The following is a 20,523-nucleotide window of genomic DNA, read 5'->3' on the forward strand; positions in this document are numbered from 1 at the left end:
GTGACAAGGTAGGGTTGGTACACAGAAGATAGCCCAATTTGGTAAAAGACCACTTCCATATTATGGCAAGGACAGCTCAAATAAGCAAAAAGAAGCAACAGCCCATCATTACTTTAAGACATGAAGGTCAGTCAATGCGGAACATTTCAAGAACTTTGAAAGTTTCTTCAAGTGCCAGTGGCAAAAACCATCAAGTGCTATGATGAAACTGGCACATGAGGACCGCCAGAGGAAAGGAAGACACAGAGTTACCTCTGCTGCACAAAATCTAATTGTAAGGAACTTTCAAGGTTTTGCCTGAGGTAGAGTATCTCATGATAAGCTCTAGACCACACTATATACCAAGAGTGTTTTCATCTATATTCTTCATAGCTGTCGATTTACCACCACAAACCGATGCTGGCACTAAGACCACACTCAATGAGCGGTATACGGACATAAGTAAACAGGAAAATGCTCATCCAGAGGCGGCGCTCCTAGTGGCCAGGGAATTTAATGTAGGGAAACTTAAATCTGTTTTACCTAATTTCTACCAGCATGTTAAATGTTAAATGTGCAACCAGAGATAACAAAAAAAACTGGTACCCCCTGTATATAGCCTTGCCACTTATTTTACTGCTGCTCTTTAATCATTTGTTATTCTATTTGTTATTTATCTATTTTTTACTTAACACTTATTTTTCTTAACTCCATTGTTGATTAAGGGCTTGAAAGTAAGCATTTCACAGAAAGGTCTACACCTGTTGTATTCAGTGCATGTGACGAATCAAATTTGATTTAATTTGCAGAGGATGAATTCATGAGAGTTACCAGCCTCAGAAATTGCAGCCCAAATAAATGCTTCACAGAGTTCAAGTAACAGACACATCTCAACATCAACTGTTCAGAGGAGACGTGAATCAGGCCATCATTTTATATTTATTTTTTATTTAACCTTTATTTAACTAGGCAGTCATTTAAGAACAAATTCTTGTTTACATTGACGGCCTACCAAAATGTAAAAGGCCTCCTGCGGGGACGGGAGCCTGGGATAAAATAAATAAACAAAATACAATATAAATATAGGATAAAGCACACATCACAACAAGAGAGACACAACACTACATAAAGAGAGACCTAAGACAGCAACATAACAGCAAAACATGTCAACACAGCATGGTAGCAACACAACATCACAACAACATGGCAGCAACACAACATGGTTGCAGCACAAAAACATGGTACAAACATTATTGGGCAAAGTCAACAGCACAAAGGTCAAGAATGTAGAGACAACAATACATCATACAAAGCAGCCACAACTGTCAGTAAGAATGTCCATGATTGAGTCTTTGAATGAAGAGATTGAGATAAAACTGTCCAGTTTGAGTGTTTGTTGCAGCTCATTCCAGCTGCTAGCTGCAGTCAACCTAAAAGAGGAGCGACCCAGGGATGTGTGCGCTTTGGGGACCTTTAACAGAAGATGACTGGCAGAACAGGTGTTGTATGTGGAGAATAAGGGCTGCAGTAGATATCTCAGATATTGGGGAGTGAGGCCTAAGTGGGTTTATTAAATAAGCATCAACCAGTGGGTCTTGCGACAGGTATACAGAGATGACCAGTTTACAGATGAGTATAGAGTGCAGTGATGTGTCCTATAAGGAACATTGGTGGCAAATCTGATGGCTCGGGAGCACCCTTACCTGCCGATCTATAAATTACGTCTCCGTAATCTAGCATGGGTAGGATGGTCATCTGAATCAGGGTTAGTTTGGCAGCTGGGGTGAAACAGGAGTGATTACGATAGAGGAAACCAAGTCTAGATTTAACTTTAGCCTGCAGCTTTGATATGTGCTGAGAGAAGGACAGTTCACCATCTAGCCATCTAGCCATATTCCCAAGTACTTGTATGAGGTGACTACCTCAAGCTCTTAACCCTAAGAGGTAGTAATAACACCTGTGGGAAGAGACACATTCTTCTTACCAAACCACATGATCTTGGTGTTTAAAACAAGGTTAAGGGTAGAGAAAGCTTGTTGGAGACTAAGATAGCTTTGTTGTAGAGCATTTAACATGAAATCCGGGGAGGGACCAGCTGAGTATAAGACATTCTGCATATAAATGGATCAGAGAGCTTCCTACTGCCTGAGCTACGTTGTTGATGTAAATTGAGAAGAGCGTGTGGCCTAGGATTGAGCCTTGGGGTATTCCCTAGGTGACAGGCAGTGGGTGAGACAGCAGATTTTCTGACTTTATACACTGCACTCTTTGTCAGGACAGGTCGTTTCACTGAGAAGCCATTAAGAACACAGGCTGTAAAACAGTGGTCACTAAGAACATTACAGAAAACACCAGACTGATAGCTATCAGGATTATTTGTGAGGATAACATCAAGGAGAGTAGCCTTCTCCTGGAGTTTGGAGTCATACCTTGTGGGATTGGTGATAATCTGAGAAAGATTTAGGAATCACGTTTTTTTACGACTTGGTCAGGTGGATTTAAGCATGTACCAGTTTAGGTGACCTAGCAGGACCAATTCAGAGCTAGTGTAAGGGGCCAGGAGAGAGCTTAGGGCAGGTAGGGTACAGGCCGGTGCTGATGGAGGACAATAGCACCCAGAAACAGTCAACAAAGAGCTATTTGAAAGTGTAATGCTTAAAACTAGCAAATCAAATTGTTTGGGGACAGACTTGGTAGAGACAATCAAACATTGAAGGTGATCCTTGGTAAAGATTGCCACTCCCCCACCTTTGGAAAATCTGTCTTGCCGAAAAAGGTTATAACTGAGAATGTTAACATTATTATTCCAAACACTCTTCCTTAACCACATCTCAGTAATGACCAACACATCTGGATTGGAGCTGTGAACCCACACTTTCAATTGATCCATTTTAGGTAATAAGCTTCTAGTGTTAACATGCAGAAAACCCAGGCTTTTATGAGAGCAGAAATCAGTGAAGCAGATATCAGAGCACAAGTCAGAATTGGGGCTAGCAACAGTAGATGGGCCAGGGTGTACATGCACATTTCCAGATATCATCAACAGTAATACCATCAAGGCACAGCATAGGACAGGGAGAGCTCTGCAGTGCTGATTTATGACATCTGAATGTGCATCAGATGGCAACAAGATCATATTGTACAGCAATTTCATCAGGTAACACGAATACAAAGCCGGCGAGAGGTGGTTAGAATAGGATGGGAGGCCAAAAGTCTGTGTAACCAATAGAGAGTCAGAGTTCCGAGTGTGGGAACAAACATAGTCTGTCCTACGGTTGGGTAAAGAAAGTTTGTAGTCAACAAAGTATGCAGGAGTCATGAGGCAAATAGCAAAATGCACAAAGAAAAAAAAATATATATAATGACTTGGGGCTAGCCATTGTAAGTTCAGAGTCACTCGCCCCAGCACTGCGTGTGTGCTGGAGGTGAGCAAAAGCTCGAGAGTGAGGGGTGAGTGTGGTGGAGGTACCTGATTCATGATCGAATTGCTGCAAAGAAACCACTACTAAAGGACACCAATAAGAAGAGACTTGCATGGACCAAGAAACATGAGCAATGGACATTAGGCCAGTGGAAATCTGTCCTTTGGTGTGAAATTTGAGATTTTTGGTTCCAACCGCCGTGTCTTTGTGAATTTTTAATGTTGTCCACATTAAGGTCTAGCTTACTGTTTTGCAATGTATTGCATTAATCAATGTACATGTTATCCTCAGCTAATGCCAACTTCCTTGGCCCATGGATGACACTGGTTATGTCCCAATTCTCTCATTCCTCCCAAAGTGTGCACTTGTTCTCTTCCCTTCACTATTTTGAAAGGAAATTGCTGATAAAACAAATGTGGTGGAAACCCATGTATCCACCAGTCCAATGTGTTTAGATTTGTGGGAGATGGTGTACGAGTGCACATTTCAGGACACAGGAGATTTTCACATCTCTAAATGTGAAAATGTATTTGGTAAAAAAGCTAATGTATGTTCATACCTTAATATCAATAATATAATATGCTAAGCCTTCTCTAAGCTGCAGGAGGGTCTACTACAATTTTTATGCCAATTTTCTTCATTTTAGGCTCAAAAGAAGCCTGTCGTCCTCTTACATTTTGTCAATTTTGTTATAATCTGCTGTGTTTTGTATTTTATACCCATAATGCTCATTGACTTGACATTCCAATTTAGCATTACATAAAGACCTGAGTGATTATATCTACCATGGTTCACGCTATTGTGTCATGTCAATGCCATTATGATGTAATTTTGCTCCCAAGGCAAAGTCTATAAAAGCATGGGTCCCAGATGCTGAGTGGGTATAACTATAATCATGCCCAGACACAGACTACTCACTTCTCGCCCAGTCCGCAGGAGGCTGAGAGCCACTCGGACCGTGAGACGCAGGAAGAAAGGTGGCAGGAGGAGACATTAGGTCCCTTACTAGCCATCGGTAAATGCCACTGGCATTTAAATTCCGCTGTGTTTTGGAATGGCACGGTTACTACAGAAGATTCACCTGTCATAATGCAAATGATCTAAGTGTTTGTAGGCCAATTTTTTAAATCTGTGAAATGACTTCATTACCCATAATGCTATTCACAGGACATTCCAAATTTCCATGGCAATTATGGATCACAATAGTAATATTAATTTATGCAACACTGTATCCAAGGTATCCTGTCAACTGCACTTATACCCGATGGGCCCTGCGTAAAATCTTCAACTGCATATCTCATGTGTGATGCCTGATGCCCTGTTTTCCCCAACTCTTAAACTAACCATACATCCTTTCAAATAATGTGGTCAAACAAAGCCAGGTACATAATGAGCCAAATAAGCACTAGGTCTAAAACATATGCTTCCCTATTGCCTTTCACCTTGACCAATCAACTTACTGCGATGGGATCAGAATACATGGTAGAATTCATAGGCCCATCAAATCCTTTGTTTAAGACACAATGTTGTCGTGTCCTTGGCTAGACAATGTTCTCTTAAAATGTCTGAGGAAGGGACACGCTACGGGGCCTACAAGCTATGCCAGTTCCACCTCAGACTTACTGTAGCTGTTTAAATTAGATGAGAACATGGGAGATTACCCCCCTTGTATTGCAATCAACAGGAGCCAACATAAAACAATATGTGAAGCATCAATACTGTCCAGATGAATAGTGTAATAACACAATCTAGTGTTGAATTATTGTGTAAGAATCAATAGTACATGTTAATGATTTTATATGATGGGCATAGGCTGTGCTGCCTCAGGTTACTGCACGAGAAAGAAACAGCTCAACGAAACGAAAACAGATCATATCATCACGTCCATCTATTAACTTTAGTGGTCATTTCCCAATAGACATTTCATCAAACTAAACAGCTGTCTATCACCAAACACAGATTAAGGTATTGTTACATTGAACTTGATCATTGTGAGCTGGTTTCCTGGACCTAGATTAAACCTAGCACTGGACTAAAAAGCATGCTAAATGGATCTCCACTGAAAATGCATCTTACACAGGAATTTTTCGCTTTATTCTTAATGCCTACAATGTGACCGATTGAATAACTCAAATAGCAAAACATGTATCTGTCTACGGCTTTATTTGCACAATGTACACAGGACAAATTCATTTTCTAAAAAATGTGAGATTCTGTTGGACAGTGAAAAGGCTGTGTTAAGTGTGTGTTAGCAGTTGTGACTGATATCGCTTGGCCTCTGTCATTTACACCCAACAAGACATGTAAAAGTCTGATTTTCACAATAATCTCCAGTTTAGATTACTTAAATCTCATCTAAGCCAACATCAGAGTCATGAGTCAAGATATTAAGTCAGGACACAGCCTTCAGGAACCCTTGGATTGGAGATTTACATCCTGGTCTGTTGGGTTTTGTGTTTGCTCCTCTACTGGTCCTTGAAATTGGCCTTTCTCTTCTCCACAAACGCGGTCATGCCCTCCTTACGATCCTCCTGTTGTAGGAAACACAATGTCAGTGAGTACACACAGAACACACCTGAGAAATGGTTGATCTGAATAAGAGAACATCGGTAGATTGACTGACCGTGGCAAAGGTAGAGTGAAATAATCTCTTTTCCAGACGATTCCCTTCAGCCAGCGTCAGCTCGTAGGCTACACACCAACACACGTTAGATCTTGCATTAATCAATATAACTGAAGCAATAAAAGACTAGGGAATGAGATAAAAAAGTTAATGTATGAATTAAATCAAGTTCACAAAACATGAAATATCTAAACATCTCACATATCATTGTAGGGTCAGAGAAGGGTTTATTAAATATGTAAAAATCAGATCAGCTCTCGAACCTGCGTTGACGGCCTCTTTAGCCATGGCAGACACGATCTTGGAGTTGGCAGCGATCTTCTCCCCACATTTAATAGCTTCTGACACCAATTGGTCTACTGGACAGATCTTACTCACCAGACCTAAGAGAGCATGGTAATTGTGTATATAATGTGAGGTTTGCGTGTGTTATCTGACTGTTTAGCCTCCTGTGTGTGTCTGCGAGTTACCTGACTGTTTACCCTCCTTTGCATGTATAATGTGAGGTTTGTGTGTGTGATACCTGACTGCTTAGCCTCCTGTGCTGTGATCCTGTCTCCAGTCAGTACCATCTCCATGGCGAGAGATTTCCCCACTGCCCTTGTCAGTCTCTGAGTACCACCAGCACCTACGCACAGAGTACAGTTAATCTACAGACCAACAGACAGACTGAACTATTTTCAATCCACATAGATCAGGGATTACTGGTACCTGGGATTGTTCCCAAAAGGATCTCAGGCTGTCCAAACTGAGCCTTCTCTCCAGCATAGATGATGTCACACATCATAGCAAGCTCACAGCCTCCCCCCAACTAGAGAAAAATACATACAGCGAGAGAGAGGCACACACAGAAATAATGTTAACCCACACACACACACACACACAAACACAAAACCAAGCTGTCCTTGTGGTCTAGCTATACAGACTACCTCCACAATGTGCCAATGTTTCAGCATACAGGTCTGCCTGTATAAAGTCAGTTTGGCAAAGAGGAAAGGGCGGAGTTGGGACGTGCGCCGAAAACCCGCCCAGAGCTCTATCCATTGAAGTCCTGCCGTAAATATTTCCGGTAGCTACTGTAGCTAGATGGGCTCGCAGGGGATATTTTCAATTAGTGTATTTCGCAAAGTAAGTAGTTTGTTTGCACCATTGACGTTTGCGTTTCAAGCTTACGCTTGTGTCTACCTCCGTCATGTTTCCGAGGGGATTATTTTTAACCCCCTACTACCCAAAATCGTGATTGTTTCAGAGTTCTCTGTCTGAAGAGCAACCATCCCCCCCATAAAATATCCCCATTAGAAGTGGTCAAGAAATTCCGACAGTGGTGTTGCTCTAGGTCTGAGATTTCAGAGACTATTGTGGTACTGACAGTAACAGCAAGGACAGGGTAGCTGAAGGCTGGGACTAAAAACAAACAAAAGATAATTAAATGTAAAATATACTGTCCGTGAAATGTATGTAGTATGTGAAACCTGGAAGTGGAAGTATTGTTTGTTGTCCATTAGTTTACTCCAATTAGGGGGGGTATTAAGAAAAGAAAAAAAGATTTAATTAGCTTACTCCAATTAGGGGAGGGGTGGTAGGGTTAGGGGAAAATTATAAAGAAGTTAAATATGTTATATAATGTCATTGTATGCCGTAGTGTTAAGATTTCCCTTCGCTGGATCTAAGGGGCCTAGCTTGAACTATGAAAAACAGCCCCAGACCATTATTCCTCCTCCACCAAACTTTACAGTTGGCACTATGCATTGGGACAGGGAGCATTCTCCTGGCATCCGCCAAACCCAGCTTCGTCCGTCGGACTGCCAGTTGGTGAAACGTGATTCATCACTCCAGAGAACGTGTTTCCACAGTTTAGTTTTACAGGGTCAGCCATAGCAGTAAGAGCACAGACAGATTTTTCACCTTGTCGACTCGTGCATTCGAATTAGTGACCATTCGGTTACTAGCCCAATGATCTAACCGCTAGGTTAGTTTAGAAACTTTTATGAAGGTTTGGTGTGGAGAAGGGAGTCCGTCTCCCTCGGACCCCCGACAGTTGAACTTGAGGTGAGGAAGAATGTTTTAGATTATAGAACTACTGGTAGGCCTAACAATATGTTTGTTAATCTTTCTAAAGAAATATTCTGATCGAAAATGTACGAATTAGCCTCCTGTAAGCCTACAGTATATCTATACAGCAGTAGTAGCCAAGGATAAAGAAATGCATGACAGTATTGGGGAACAAGCCGCCGGAATCCCTCTCTCGCTTCTCTTCCGTTATATTCCTTTTTTAAAATAGGCCAATTAATATCATACAGTGGACACATGCAATGCCCTGATTCATTCTGCTCTCAAATCTCTGACAGCTGAACCTGGAAGTGGACAATCACCGCTTAGGAATGTAAAAAACAATAAAACAATAGGCTATAACGTTTTGAATATGCAACACATCGAAACAAGGAATATATGTTTTTTTAAATTTGTTATAGGCTGTTTTTAAGGACACGTAGGCCTTACTGTGGCTAATTTGGTCAATATCGCTAGTTTATTGATGGTGCCAGGTCAGAGGTTTTTTTCTCACTTTCATGTCTCGGATCTGAACTTGTCTCTTGGATCCGAACGGCCACAGGCCTGTTTGGGTCCGTTTTTCCACTGGACTTTTTGAAATGGGTATGAATGCCCTCTAGTCCATTCTGAACGGGACTCCACTTCAAATTAATGTATTTATGCATATTGGGTCCGGGTGGCAAAGCCACCGGTCCATTCCAAATGTCTGGACCCGCGAAGACCTCTAGTGTATACTGTTATAACAGACTACCTGTTGACTGAGGTGTGTGTACTCACAGCAAACCCGTTGACAGCAGCGATGACTGGTTTCCTAGTGGTAGAGACTCTGTTCCAGTGAGCTAGGAAGTTCCCGGCATAACACTCCTGGAAGGTACGATTCTGCATCTCCTTAATGTCAGCCCCAGCTGAGAGACACACAGTTTTCAGGTGTAAGACACAAGATGCGTGTGCACACACTTATCTCTCCCTCTCTCGTTCACACACACATCCCTCACCTGCGAAGGCCCTGTCGCTGCCAGTAAGGACGATGGCGCCCACTGTTCCATCAGCCTCGAATGCATCCAGCGCTTTTCCCAACTCCAGCATCAGCCCGTCACACAGAGCGTTCAGAGCCTTGGGGCGGTTCAACTGGATGTAGCCCACATCCTGATTCTCTCCACGCTTCTCCACCAGGATGTACTCATACTGACCACCTAAATACACACACACAATAAAATAAGAGGATTATTCATTCAACGTGACCAAGGTGGTGTTCCCGGCTGACTACATTGCAGCCTTGCTGTGCGCAGCAACGAGCAATTGTTGCATGGCATGTCATTGATGGTGCAGTCGGGCACCAGGTTGAATAGGTTATGATTCCTGTCATATGATGTGATAAGCTGATACGTTAAACAACTATGCAGCCATTGGCAGAACCGGCAGGCTACTGCAATGTAGTCGGCCTGTAATGCAGCATAGGTTTTCGCTCCAACTAATGCAGGTGGGATGGCTCAGCAAGCCAGGTTAGAACAAACCTAATAACAAGGATGTGGACTGATATTCTTGAGAGTGTGTGGACTGACCAACACCGGTTGCTATTAATAGACATTTTGATAAATAGCCCAAATCAATAACCAATATGTAGAAACTATTGAAAATTTATTGAAAACCTAAACTTGACATTTACCATATACATGTGCAACAGTAGTAATCATATTACTTGTATTTTCTACAAAGAAAGGAGCAGGACCATGGCCAGTTCCAGAGGGCTAGAGGCTCCAAGGTGAGTCAGCACCATGGACAGCTCTACAGGCACCAACTGGGGCTGGTGATCCAACACGAATACTACCCAGTCCAGGTGCTGCAACCAATTGGCACCTGGAATTGGTCCCACCTGTTCCTCGAACTAGAGGTCAACCGATTATGATTTTTCAACGCCGATACCGATTATTGGAGGACCAAAAAAGCCGATACCGATTAATCGGCCGGTTAAAAAAAAAATGTATTTGTAATAATGACAATTACAACAATACTGAATGAACACTTATTTTAACTTAATATAATACATCAATAAAATCAATTTAGCCTCAAGTAAATAATGAAAAATGATCAATTTGGTTTAAATAATGCAAAAACAAAGTGTTGGAGAAGAAAGTAAAAGTGCAATATGTGCTATGTAAGAAAGCTAACGTTTCAGTTCCTTGCTCAGAACATGAGAACATATGAAAGCTGGTGGTTCCTTTTAACATGAGTATTCAATATTAATAAGAACACATTCTTATTTTCAATGACGGCCTAGGAACGGTGGGTTAACTGCCTTGTTCAGGGACAGAATGACAGATTTTCACATTGTCAGCTCGGGGGATCCAATCTTGCAACCTTACAGTAAACTAGTCCAACGCTATAACTACCTGCCTCTCGTTGCACTCCACAAGGAGACTGCCTGTTACGCGAATGCAGTAGAAGCCAAGGTAAGTTGCTAGCTAGCATTAAACTTATCTTATAAAAAACAATCAATCATAATCACTAGTTATAACTACACATGGTTAATGATATTACTAGTTTATCTAGTGTGTCCTGCATGGCATATAATCGATGCAACGCTGGGGGATGATTTAACAAAAGCACATTTGCGGAAAAAAGCACAATCGTTGGACGACTGTACCTAACTATAAACACCAATGCCTTTTTAAAATCAATACACAGAACCTGCATATTTGGGGTGGCAGGGTAGCCTAGTGGTTAGAGCTTTGGTCTAGTAGCCGGAAGGTTGCAAGTTCAAACCCAGAGCTGACAAGGTACAAATATGTCGTTCTGCCCCTGAACAGGCAGTTAACCACTGTTCCTAGGCCGTCATTGAAAATAAGAATTTGTTCTTTACTGACTTGCCTGGTTAAATAATGGTAAAATAAAAAAAATATTTAGCTAAAAGAAATCCAGGTTAGCAGGCAATATTAACCAGGTGAAACTGTGTCACTTCTCTTGCGTTCATTGCACACAGAGTCAGGGTATATGCAACAGTTTGGGCCGCCTGGCTCATTGCGAACTAATTTGCCAGGATTTTACGTAATTATGACATAACATTGAAGTTTGTGCAATGTAACGAATATTTAGACTTAGGTATTTTATCTAACGGGTGGCATCTCTAACGGTTCCATATTTCACTGAAATAATAAATGTTTTGTATTCGAAATGATAGTTTCCAGATTCGACCATATTAATGAACAAAGGCTCGTATTTCTGTGTGTTATGTTATAATTAAGTCTATGATTTGATAGAGCAGTCTAACTTTTCCACGGTAGAATACACATGAGTATCCTTGATGAAAGGTGGCTTTCAAGGAGGGGAGGACACTTCCATTTGCCTACTATCGTTTTGGCACACTCCTCGACCACTTATCGGTTTCCGGGTCACGAAGGAGAGAGAGTACTTGCCCAAATGAGAAAACCCCCCTCTTCTGTCCAACCTTCTCACGTGCATGGATTCATTGTAGCAACATTAACTATGGGGCAGAGTTATGTGAGAGGACTAGGTTAGATGAACCTCATGGTTTCAGGCTATTACACCACGATGATGATGGAAAGATGTGTGCTCCGGGTTACTCAATACATTTGTGTCCCCGAAACACTTCATCACCGGTAATGCCTGGTGTACACTACACAACTTTCAAAATCCTAACATCGCTGAAGCTCTCACATTAAACGACCATCTTTCCTGTAGTTTTTTTGTCTTGCCAACTTAGTGTTGTGCACACTAACAGGCTGACTACACCACTCACGTCGCGTGCGCGAGTTGTAAAATAAATTTAAAATCTATATTATTCGATTATTGCACCCACGCCGCGCCAGCGTTGCCAAGGGCTAAAATAGAAGTCAGTTCTATTTATGACGCAGATGGCGCTGCAAGTCCTGCCTCTCCCATTCCCTCATTGGTTTATAGTAGCAGGTACCCACGTGCCATCTCCTCATTGGTCGGTGGCGGTAATGCACCTAATTTATGAAAGTTGCCAATTGCAATATAAAGGAAAGAGAAGAAAAAGCCTAGAAGAAGGAGAGATGACTATAAACGATTCAGTTGACCGTTTTATGTGTGGTTTAATTGTCGGAGTAGAGGACCTTGTGCATTTCAGGTAAAATCACAACTCAATGTTTAACAAACTCACGTAAAATTGTACATCGCCTTGGTCCGTACAATTGCCCTTATTTTAGTGCCCCAAAAAACGTAATACTTCCAGATCAACTGTAATGTCAATACTATTGTAAAGCACAATTTCTCCCCTCTCCAATAGAAATCAATTACATGACCTAAACACTGCCCGTTTCTGCAAAATTCAAGCAGGCAATGAGCCCCGTTGGGTCTTTTTAAAAATGGCGGGTGGGGAAGCGGAACTAATGCGTGATAGTGAGAAGGAGAGATGTGTGGGAAAATTGCTTTTTTTCACTCGATCTGTCCAACTTATCACCTTGTCGCCTCTAAAATGTAAATAAAACACTATAAAGAGTTTATATAATGTGTCATTACATACCTTTGAAGGTTTGTGTCAAATTTTATCAGGTTTTTAGGGCGGTGCTAAAGTGATCTTAGAAATAAACAGCAGCTTTGAGAATGATGATCGCATGCAATGACGACGCAAAAAAGGACTAGGTATCCCCCCTTACCCCTGTCACTGTCCATTTCTTGTTTTTAAAGGATGAGAGAAGTGCTACACCTGGTGGAGAGATATTGTAAGACAGAAATAGTTGCTTCATGCGTGCTGTACGTTACGACATGACACATCCCGATGTAACGGAGTGTCCGTTTTTTCAACTTTTCTCCAATACTATAGAGCCATTACCATGTCGATCAACGCTTGAATAGAAACCTAGTTCACACCCCCGATTTTGAAGTCAACACAGTCCCATTAGTTTTCTTTGTAGCCTCGTTTGAATGTCGCAGTTATGCACATTTGTACGGAATGGCTTTGGTTAAAGGCAAGTACAAACGCGTACTACTAGTAGTCGTCGCTCCTGCTCGAGAGTATAGATTCTGTGTGATGCGAAACAACCTCATCTCACTGGCTTCTTTTCTGGCGAGCTCTCATTGTCTATTGAATATCACCGTTTTCAAAACTTGCCGTTGCCCATCTCATACTACAAGAGTATTGCAAATTTTGTGCCGATAAAATCAAGCATGTCTGAAATTATCAGGACATCTGGGACCGGATGGGTAGCCCTCAGATTGAGTCTCTAAATGGCTCACAGTAAACGAGCATTAGTGACGGCTGGAGCGCCTTCACTAATTTTGTCTCTGATCTCAAAAAACTTGTCTGGGACAGCTAAATCAATACCAAAATTGTGTAGTGTACATCAGGCTTATGTCGCTAACCCTTGTTTGTAATTAACTAGCTATGTGTATTGAATAATGCTTGCTAGTTAGCTTGTAGTACAGACTAGTGTCCTGTATACCTCCAAACAGCAGATATAATATTCTATTGCATTTGGATACTTATGTAAACCTGGAGATTCCACCAAGTAGGTGCGTGCATATATTGCCATAGGCAACTTTGGGCCATTTGGTAGGGTAGTCTCCCCAGCTGGCATCTGGCAAATTGAAAGGACAAATAGGCAAGCTAACAAGAATCAACTTTTCTAAATACCTAGACAGTTCAAGGGCAGGCAGAGACGAAGTAGTTACGACATATCCATATCCAAGACTACCGAATAGATCGAGATGAACTAAAACTGGGGGTAAACAAACAGTGACAGAAATATAATGCGGCAGCTTTACAGACAGTGTTAGATGGTCTTGTAACAATTTAGTGGCAGAATAAGTATCATGCAAATAATGTGTTGTTGTGACAGCGAAGTATGCTTATAGCGACACGTGAGGCTGCCGAAAAAGTTTAATGAAACGACAAAATGTATCAGTAGTTTGTTTAGGACGACGCCACATTTAGGCTAATTACATGGGAATAACTGGAGTACCCTACTTGGGGGTGTGGTTACATTAAGCCACTCCTCGCCATGTGCATCTATCGGCAAGACTGTCTGTAAATCAGATTTGGTTGGCAGTCAGATCTGAGACAGGAAAGCCAAGTGCATCCACTTATATCAGTACATTACGAAACTTCTATTCGATCAAATGAACATCACCTAATTCGACACTCTCTCTTAAACACCTATATATAAAAGAGGATTTATCTCACGCTGACAGATTTTAGGGCGCCTCTTCCTCTGCCAATATGCAAAGGAATGTCCCTACCCTAAACTCAAAAAGGTATACATCGGGATTTTGGCAAGGATGCCCTTTACCTACTTCCCCAAAGGCAGAAGAACCCGTGGATGCCATTTGTATGTCTCTGTGTGCAGTATGAAGGAAGTTAGAGGTCGTTTTGCAAGACAATGCTAACTACCATTTGGGTAGTCATTGGGCTAACGCTATTTAGCAATAGTGCTTGCACTAAATAGCAACATCCTTCAAATTACACACAGAGGCGTAAACCAGGTATCCACGAGTTCATATGACTCGGGGAAGTATATCGTGAAATATCCCTTTAACCTCAACCAGGGACGTCTCTCGGATCCATCCGCAAAACATCAAGCGTCGCACATGTAATGACGTAACGTTAACTAGCTCCATGACATTGTCCATGACATCCATGACAAAAAAGCACTGCTTTTCTAAAAATGATATTAACAGTAACCTCTTACCTGCACTGTACTGACGAGCGATGGAGAGAGCTCCTGGCTTCAATAGAAGCGCTGCGGTTCTGCAGAACAGGGCCATATCAAACACGAAGTTGCTGACGCTGAAAGTCACAACACGAGCTCTCACTGCAATCAACCTCACTCGTGACCCGGAAACGGATAAGTGGCCGAGGATTGTCAACACAGATTAGCCATTGATAACGGCTCTAAAAATGAAAACAAATGGAAGGCGGTCTGGAGGAGGCAACATCGGACGGGACCATTCTAGCCAATGCCGGCAGATACGTGTGTAAACAGGCACAACAGTTTTCACTAGTTACCGCAGCCACAAATTCTAAATTGCCTATAAAAATGCATGGAAATTAAAATGAGCTTTTTGGACTCAATTTAAGGTTAGGGGTAGGCATAAAGTTAGCAGTGTGGTTAAGGTTAGATTTAAAATAACATATTAAGAAAATAAATTGTAGAAATGAGCGGGGTTTAAACTTTGTGGCTGTGGTAACTATAGACGACCAGGCACAATTATATATAGCTATAGTGTTTTTAATAAAGGGTGCCGGCATGTCACGTGTCCTACTAATATTAGAACACAGTGTAACAGCCTAATCATTACGAAACGTATATTCGATCAAATAAGCTACACGTAGCAAATAAGCCATAATATTTTTTGTTAACCAAATTCGACACTCTCATTGACCTCCATACAAAAACTTTTCGCTTGGTGAGCAGAAAAAATGGCACCTGCTGGAAAATGTTATTTTTTTCCTCCAGATTTATTTAACAAGGTAGGCCAGTTGAGAACAAGTTCTCATTTACAATGCGACCTGGTCAAGATAAAGCAAATTAGTGTGACAAAAACAACACAGAGTTACACATAAATAAACTTAGTCAATAACACAATAGAATCATCTATGTACAGTGTGCAAATGTAGAAGAGTAGGGAGGTAAGGCAATAAATAGGCCATAGAGGCGAAATAATTCCAATTTAACATTAACACTGGAGTGACAGATGTGCAGATGATGATGTGCAAGTAGAGACACCAGGGTGCAAAAGAGCCAGAGGATACATAACAATATGGGTATGAGGTAGTAGGGTGTGCAATTTGCAATTCGTTCCAGTCATTGGCAGCAGAGAACTGTAAGGAAAGATGGCCAAATGAAGTGTTGGCTTTGGGGATGACCATTAAATATACCTGCTGGAGCGCGTGCTACGGGTGGGTGCTGCTATGGTGACCAGTGAGCTGAGATAAGATGGGGCTTTACCTAGCAAAGACTTATAGATGACCTGGAGCCAGTGGGTTTGTCAACGAATATGTAGTGAGTGCCAGCCAACGAGAGCGTACAGGTCGCAGTGGTGGGTAGTATATGGGGCTTTGGTGACAAAACAGATGGCACTGTGATAGACTACATCCAGTTTTCTGAGTAGAGTGTTGGAGGCTATTTTGTAAATGACATCGCCAAAGTCAAGGATCGGTAGGATAGTCAGTTTTACGAGGGTAAGTTTGGCAGCATAAGTGAAGGATGCTTTGTTGCAAAATAGGAAGCCGATTCTAGATTTCATTTTGGATTGGAGATGCTTAATGTGAGTCTGGAAGGATAGTTTACAGTCTAACCAGACACCTAGGTATTTGTAATTGTCCACATATTCTAAGTCATAACCGTCCAGAATAGTGATGCTAGTTGGGTGAAATGTCTGCCTCGCCTGGTTCACCAAGGCCATTGAGTCTGCCGATAAGAATGCGGTGATTGACAGAGTCGAAAGCCTTGGCCAGGTCGATGAAGACGGCTGCGCAGTACTGTCTTTTATCGTTAGTGGTTATGATATCATTTAGGACCTTGAGCATGGCTGAGGTGCACCCATGACCAGCTCAGAAACCAGATTGCATAGTGGAGAAGGTACGGTGGGATTAAAAATGGTCGGTGATCTGTTTGTTAACCTGGCTTTCGAAGATTTTAGAAAGGCAGGGCAGGATGGATATAGTTCAATAACAGTTTGGGTCTAGAGTGTCTCCCCCTTTGAAGACGGGGATGACTGCGGCAGATTTCCAATCTTTGGGGATCTCAGCTGATACGAAAGAGAGGTTGAACAGGCTAGTAGTAGGGGTTGCAACAATTTCAGCAGATCATTTTAGAAAGAGAGAGCCCAGCTGATTTGTAGGGATCCAGATTTTGCAGCACTTTCAGAACATCAGCTGTCTGGATTTGGGTGAAGGAGAAGCGGGTGGGGGGTTTGGGCAAGTTGCTGCAGGGGTGCTGAGCTGTTGGCCAGGGTAGGGGTAGCCAGGTGGAAAGCATGGCCAGCCGTAGAAAAATGCTTATTGAAATAATCAATTATAGTAGATTTATCGGTGGTGACATTGTTACCTAGCCTCAGTGCAGTGGGCAGCTGGGACGAGGTGCTCTTATTCTCCATGGACTTTACAGTGTCCCAAAACTTTTTGGAATCTGTTTGAAAAAGAAAGTCTTAGCTTTCCTAACTGACTGAGTATATTGGTTACTGACTTCCCTGAAAAGTTGCATATACAGAGGCTATTCGATGCTAATGCTGAACGCCACTGGATGTTTTTATGCTGATTAAGGGCAGACCAAGGACTATATCTGTTCTTAGTTCTACATTTTTTGAATGGGGCATGCATATTTACGATGGTGAGGAAGGCACTTTTAAAGAGCAACCAGGTATCCTCCACTGATGGGATGAGGTCAATATCCTTTCAGGATACCCGGGCCAGGTCGATTAGAAAGGCCTGCTCGGATGAAGTGTTTTAGGGAGCGTTTAACAGTGATGAGGGGTGGTCGTTTGATCATGGACCCATTATGCACACAGGCAATGAAGCAATGATCGCTGAGATCCTGGTTGAAGACAGCAGAGGTGTATTTAGAGGGCAAGTTGATCAGGATGTTCGGTGTCCTGTGTGAATCTAAGTGTGCGTTCTCTAATTCTCTCCTTCTCTCTTTCTTTCTCTCTCTCGGAGGACCTGAGCCCTAGGACCATGCCCCAGGACTACCTAACATGATGACTCCTTGCTGTCCCCAGTCCACCTGGCCGTGCTGCTGCTCCAGTTTCAACTGTTCTGCCTTATTATTATTCGACCATGCTGGTCATTTATGAACATTTGAACATCTTGGCCATGTTCTGTTATAATCTCCACCCGGCACAGCCAGAAGAGGACTGGCCACCCCACATATGCTCTCTCTAATTCTCTCTTTCTTTCTCTCTCTCCGAGGACCTGAGCCCTAGGACCATGCCCCAGGACTACCTGACATGATGACTCCTTGCTGTCTCCAGTCCACCTGACCGTGCTGCTGCTCCAGTTTCAACTGTTCTGCCTTATTATTATTCAAACATGCTGGTCATTTATGAACATTTGAACATCTTGGCCATGTTCTGTTATAATCCCCACCCGGCACAGCCAGAAGAGGACTGGCCACCCCACATAGCCTGGTTCCTCTCTAGGTTTCTTCCTAGGTTTTGGCCTTTCTAGGGAGTTTTTCCTCGCCACCATGCTTCTACACCTGCATTGCTTGCTGTTTGTGGTTTTAGACTGGGTTTCTGTACAGCACTTTGAGATATCAGCTGATGTACGAAGGGCTATATAAATAAATTTGATTTGATGAAATCTATGAGGGTGCCCATGGTTATGGATTTTGGGTTGTACCTGGTAGGTTCCTTGATCATTTGTGTGAGATTGAGGGCATCTAGCTTAGATTGTAGGACATCAGGGGTGTTAAGCATGTCCCAGGTTTGGTCACCTAACAGTACGAACTCTGAAGATAGATGGGGGCAATCAATTCACATATGGTGTCCAGGGCACAGCTGGGGGCTGAAGGGTCTATAACAAGCGGCAACGGTGAGAGACTTGTTTCTGGAAAGGTGGATTTTGGGCCCAGTTATGCATATATTTTCTGTAGTTGGAGATATGGAGGTTCAGGACAACCGTGTGCTTTGAAGTGGTCCATGGGTGGTAGTCAAGGCTGACTAGAGGAAGAGAAGATAGAAAAGTCGAATGATCTCCATAGGGTCACAATAGTGTCTCATGCAATAACACTATACTCTGAGGACGCATATGGACACACATACAAATCAAATGTAATTGTATTTGTCACAGGCAGTTACGACCCTTCATTCATTTTTTGAGACCCATCTGTTTAGCTAAAAAAATAATACAAACCAAATGATATAATAATAAAATTGGCCTGTTTTGCATGTTAATTTGGCATTATTTCGTGTTACATTTCAGTTTGCAAACAATGTAAAAAAAATAAAAAATTATCCTTGAGTTAATAAAGCCGCATTACAAACATGGTTTCTTTCTTGAGTAAGCCAGCTCCAAAATGCAGGTGTTTTAGCCTAGCTCAGTGCTTTCTGTGGTGGAGGGGCAGCCAGCGAAAGCACGGTGTGTAGGCATTGGTAATCTTCTCTAGTTGCGCCGTGATTGGCTAAGTGTTCTGTCACTCATGAGGTCATGACGTCACCACAGAATCTACAAGGAGAGCTATGCAGTTAAAGCCCCCTTGGGTTCTGCCATAGATTAATATTAGAAGTACCCATCCAAGTAGGCTCAAGGTCAGTGGCCACAGTTAAAGTTATGTCAAATCATGTTATATCTACCGTAGCATTGATTGGACATAATTTCTAAATCTTAGCAAGCTAGCTAGACAAGCAGTCATCATCATGAATCATGTCGACAATCAACTGGAAAATCTTTTTCAATTCTTGTCATATGAAGAGAAATGATAGATAGAACGTATCGGAATGTAATACTAAGTCTATGTTGTGTAGTAATCTGTTAGTAGCCCATGTGTCTCACCCTAAGAATTTGGTCCCTCTCCCCCTCAGAACTTAGCCTACTGTTCTGACTTGGTGGTGCACATGTAGCATATAGCCTGTTTTTGAGAAATTTCATCATTGAATATTGTAAGAGCTTTCATTGTCTGCTTATATGCCCCCATTATTTATCATATGGTTGACTTGGTATACAGGGAGAATACTGGAAGAATGGCTCATGTTGTGAATTCTGTCGCTGGCCATTTAAAAAGTCCTGAACAAATAGGCATATTGACTACGTCTGTTTCAGCTCTCTAATTAACATCTTAATCGAAATTATGGCTTTCCTCTTATCGTTCCCTTATGCCGTAGTGTGTAGAGCTCAAATGTACATCGTGTGTACAGCTACTATTGAAGGAGAATGCAGTTCTTACCGAGTTCTTATCAGTAGAAACCATAATTATTTAAACAAGTCAGCCGTACCAGCTATGGGTTTTTTAAAAGCTGAATGTTTTTTAATGAGGCTGAATGAGCTGTTTCACTGCCAGATGAGGCACTGTTGATAGCCAGGTGTAGCGGTGGTAAGGATTCACTCCATGGCGCTGAAAGGAAAGCTCCGATGTCTGGACAGCTTTACAGTATGTAGGCACTAACAGTTCAGCTCCGCTGTCAAGACAGCTTTATGTAGGCCCTAACAGCGTGTGGGCACTGTTTGTCACCGTTATAGTGCAATTAATGTATGGTTTAGTGTTTTGTTGTGGTTTTTCTGCCATGCATCTAAAAAAACATGGTTGAGTTTGCCCCTATCAAGATTTACATGCTAAAATCGCCACTGATCACAGCCATGTTTAGACGTTACAGTGAAATGCTTACTTTACAAGCCCTTTGCCATGTTCTCAGAACATATTAATGTTCTAGACACGTTGTACGGGAACGTTGCAGGAACATATCTGTGTATCAGTTGTCAGGACGTCTCCTGAAAAGTTCTCCATAAAAAATCATTACACATCATGCCTTCTA

General features: G+C 42.1%; 1 protein-coding gene across 1 annotated transcript; it reads right to left on the reverse strand.

Moving 5' to 3' along the window:
- Positions 1–5,547: 5,547 nt before the first annotated feature.
- On the reverse strand, positions 5,548–14,908 carry echs1 (enoyl CoA hydratase, short chain, 1, mitochondrial). The gene is made up of 8 exons (XM_064932004.1): positions 14,742–14,908; positions 9,069–9,266; positions 8,851–8,978; positions 6,736–6,835; positions 6,548–6,652; positions 6,288–6,407; positions 6,025–6,092; positions 5,548–5,932 (listed from the first exon to the last, which is right to left on the reverse strand). The coding sequence occupies exons 1-8, from the start codon at positions 14,815–14,817 to the stop codon at positions 5,867–5,869; spliced, it is 861 nt and encodes a 286-aa protein (XP_064788076.1). The 5' UTR covers positions 14,818–14,908; the 3' UTR covers positions 5,548–5,866.
- Positions 14,909–20,523: the final 5,615 nt, after the last annotated feature.

Source organism: Oncorhynchus masou, chromosome 23, assembly GCF_036934945.1.
Source record: "Oncorhynchus masou masou isolate Uvic2021 chromosome 23, UVic_Omas_1.1, whole genome shotgun sequence".
Lineage (NCBI taxonomy): Eukaryota > Metazoa > Chordata > Actinopteri > Salmoniformes > Salmonidae > Oncorhynchus > Oncorhynchus masou.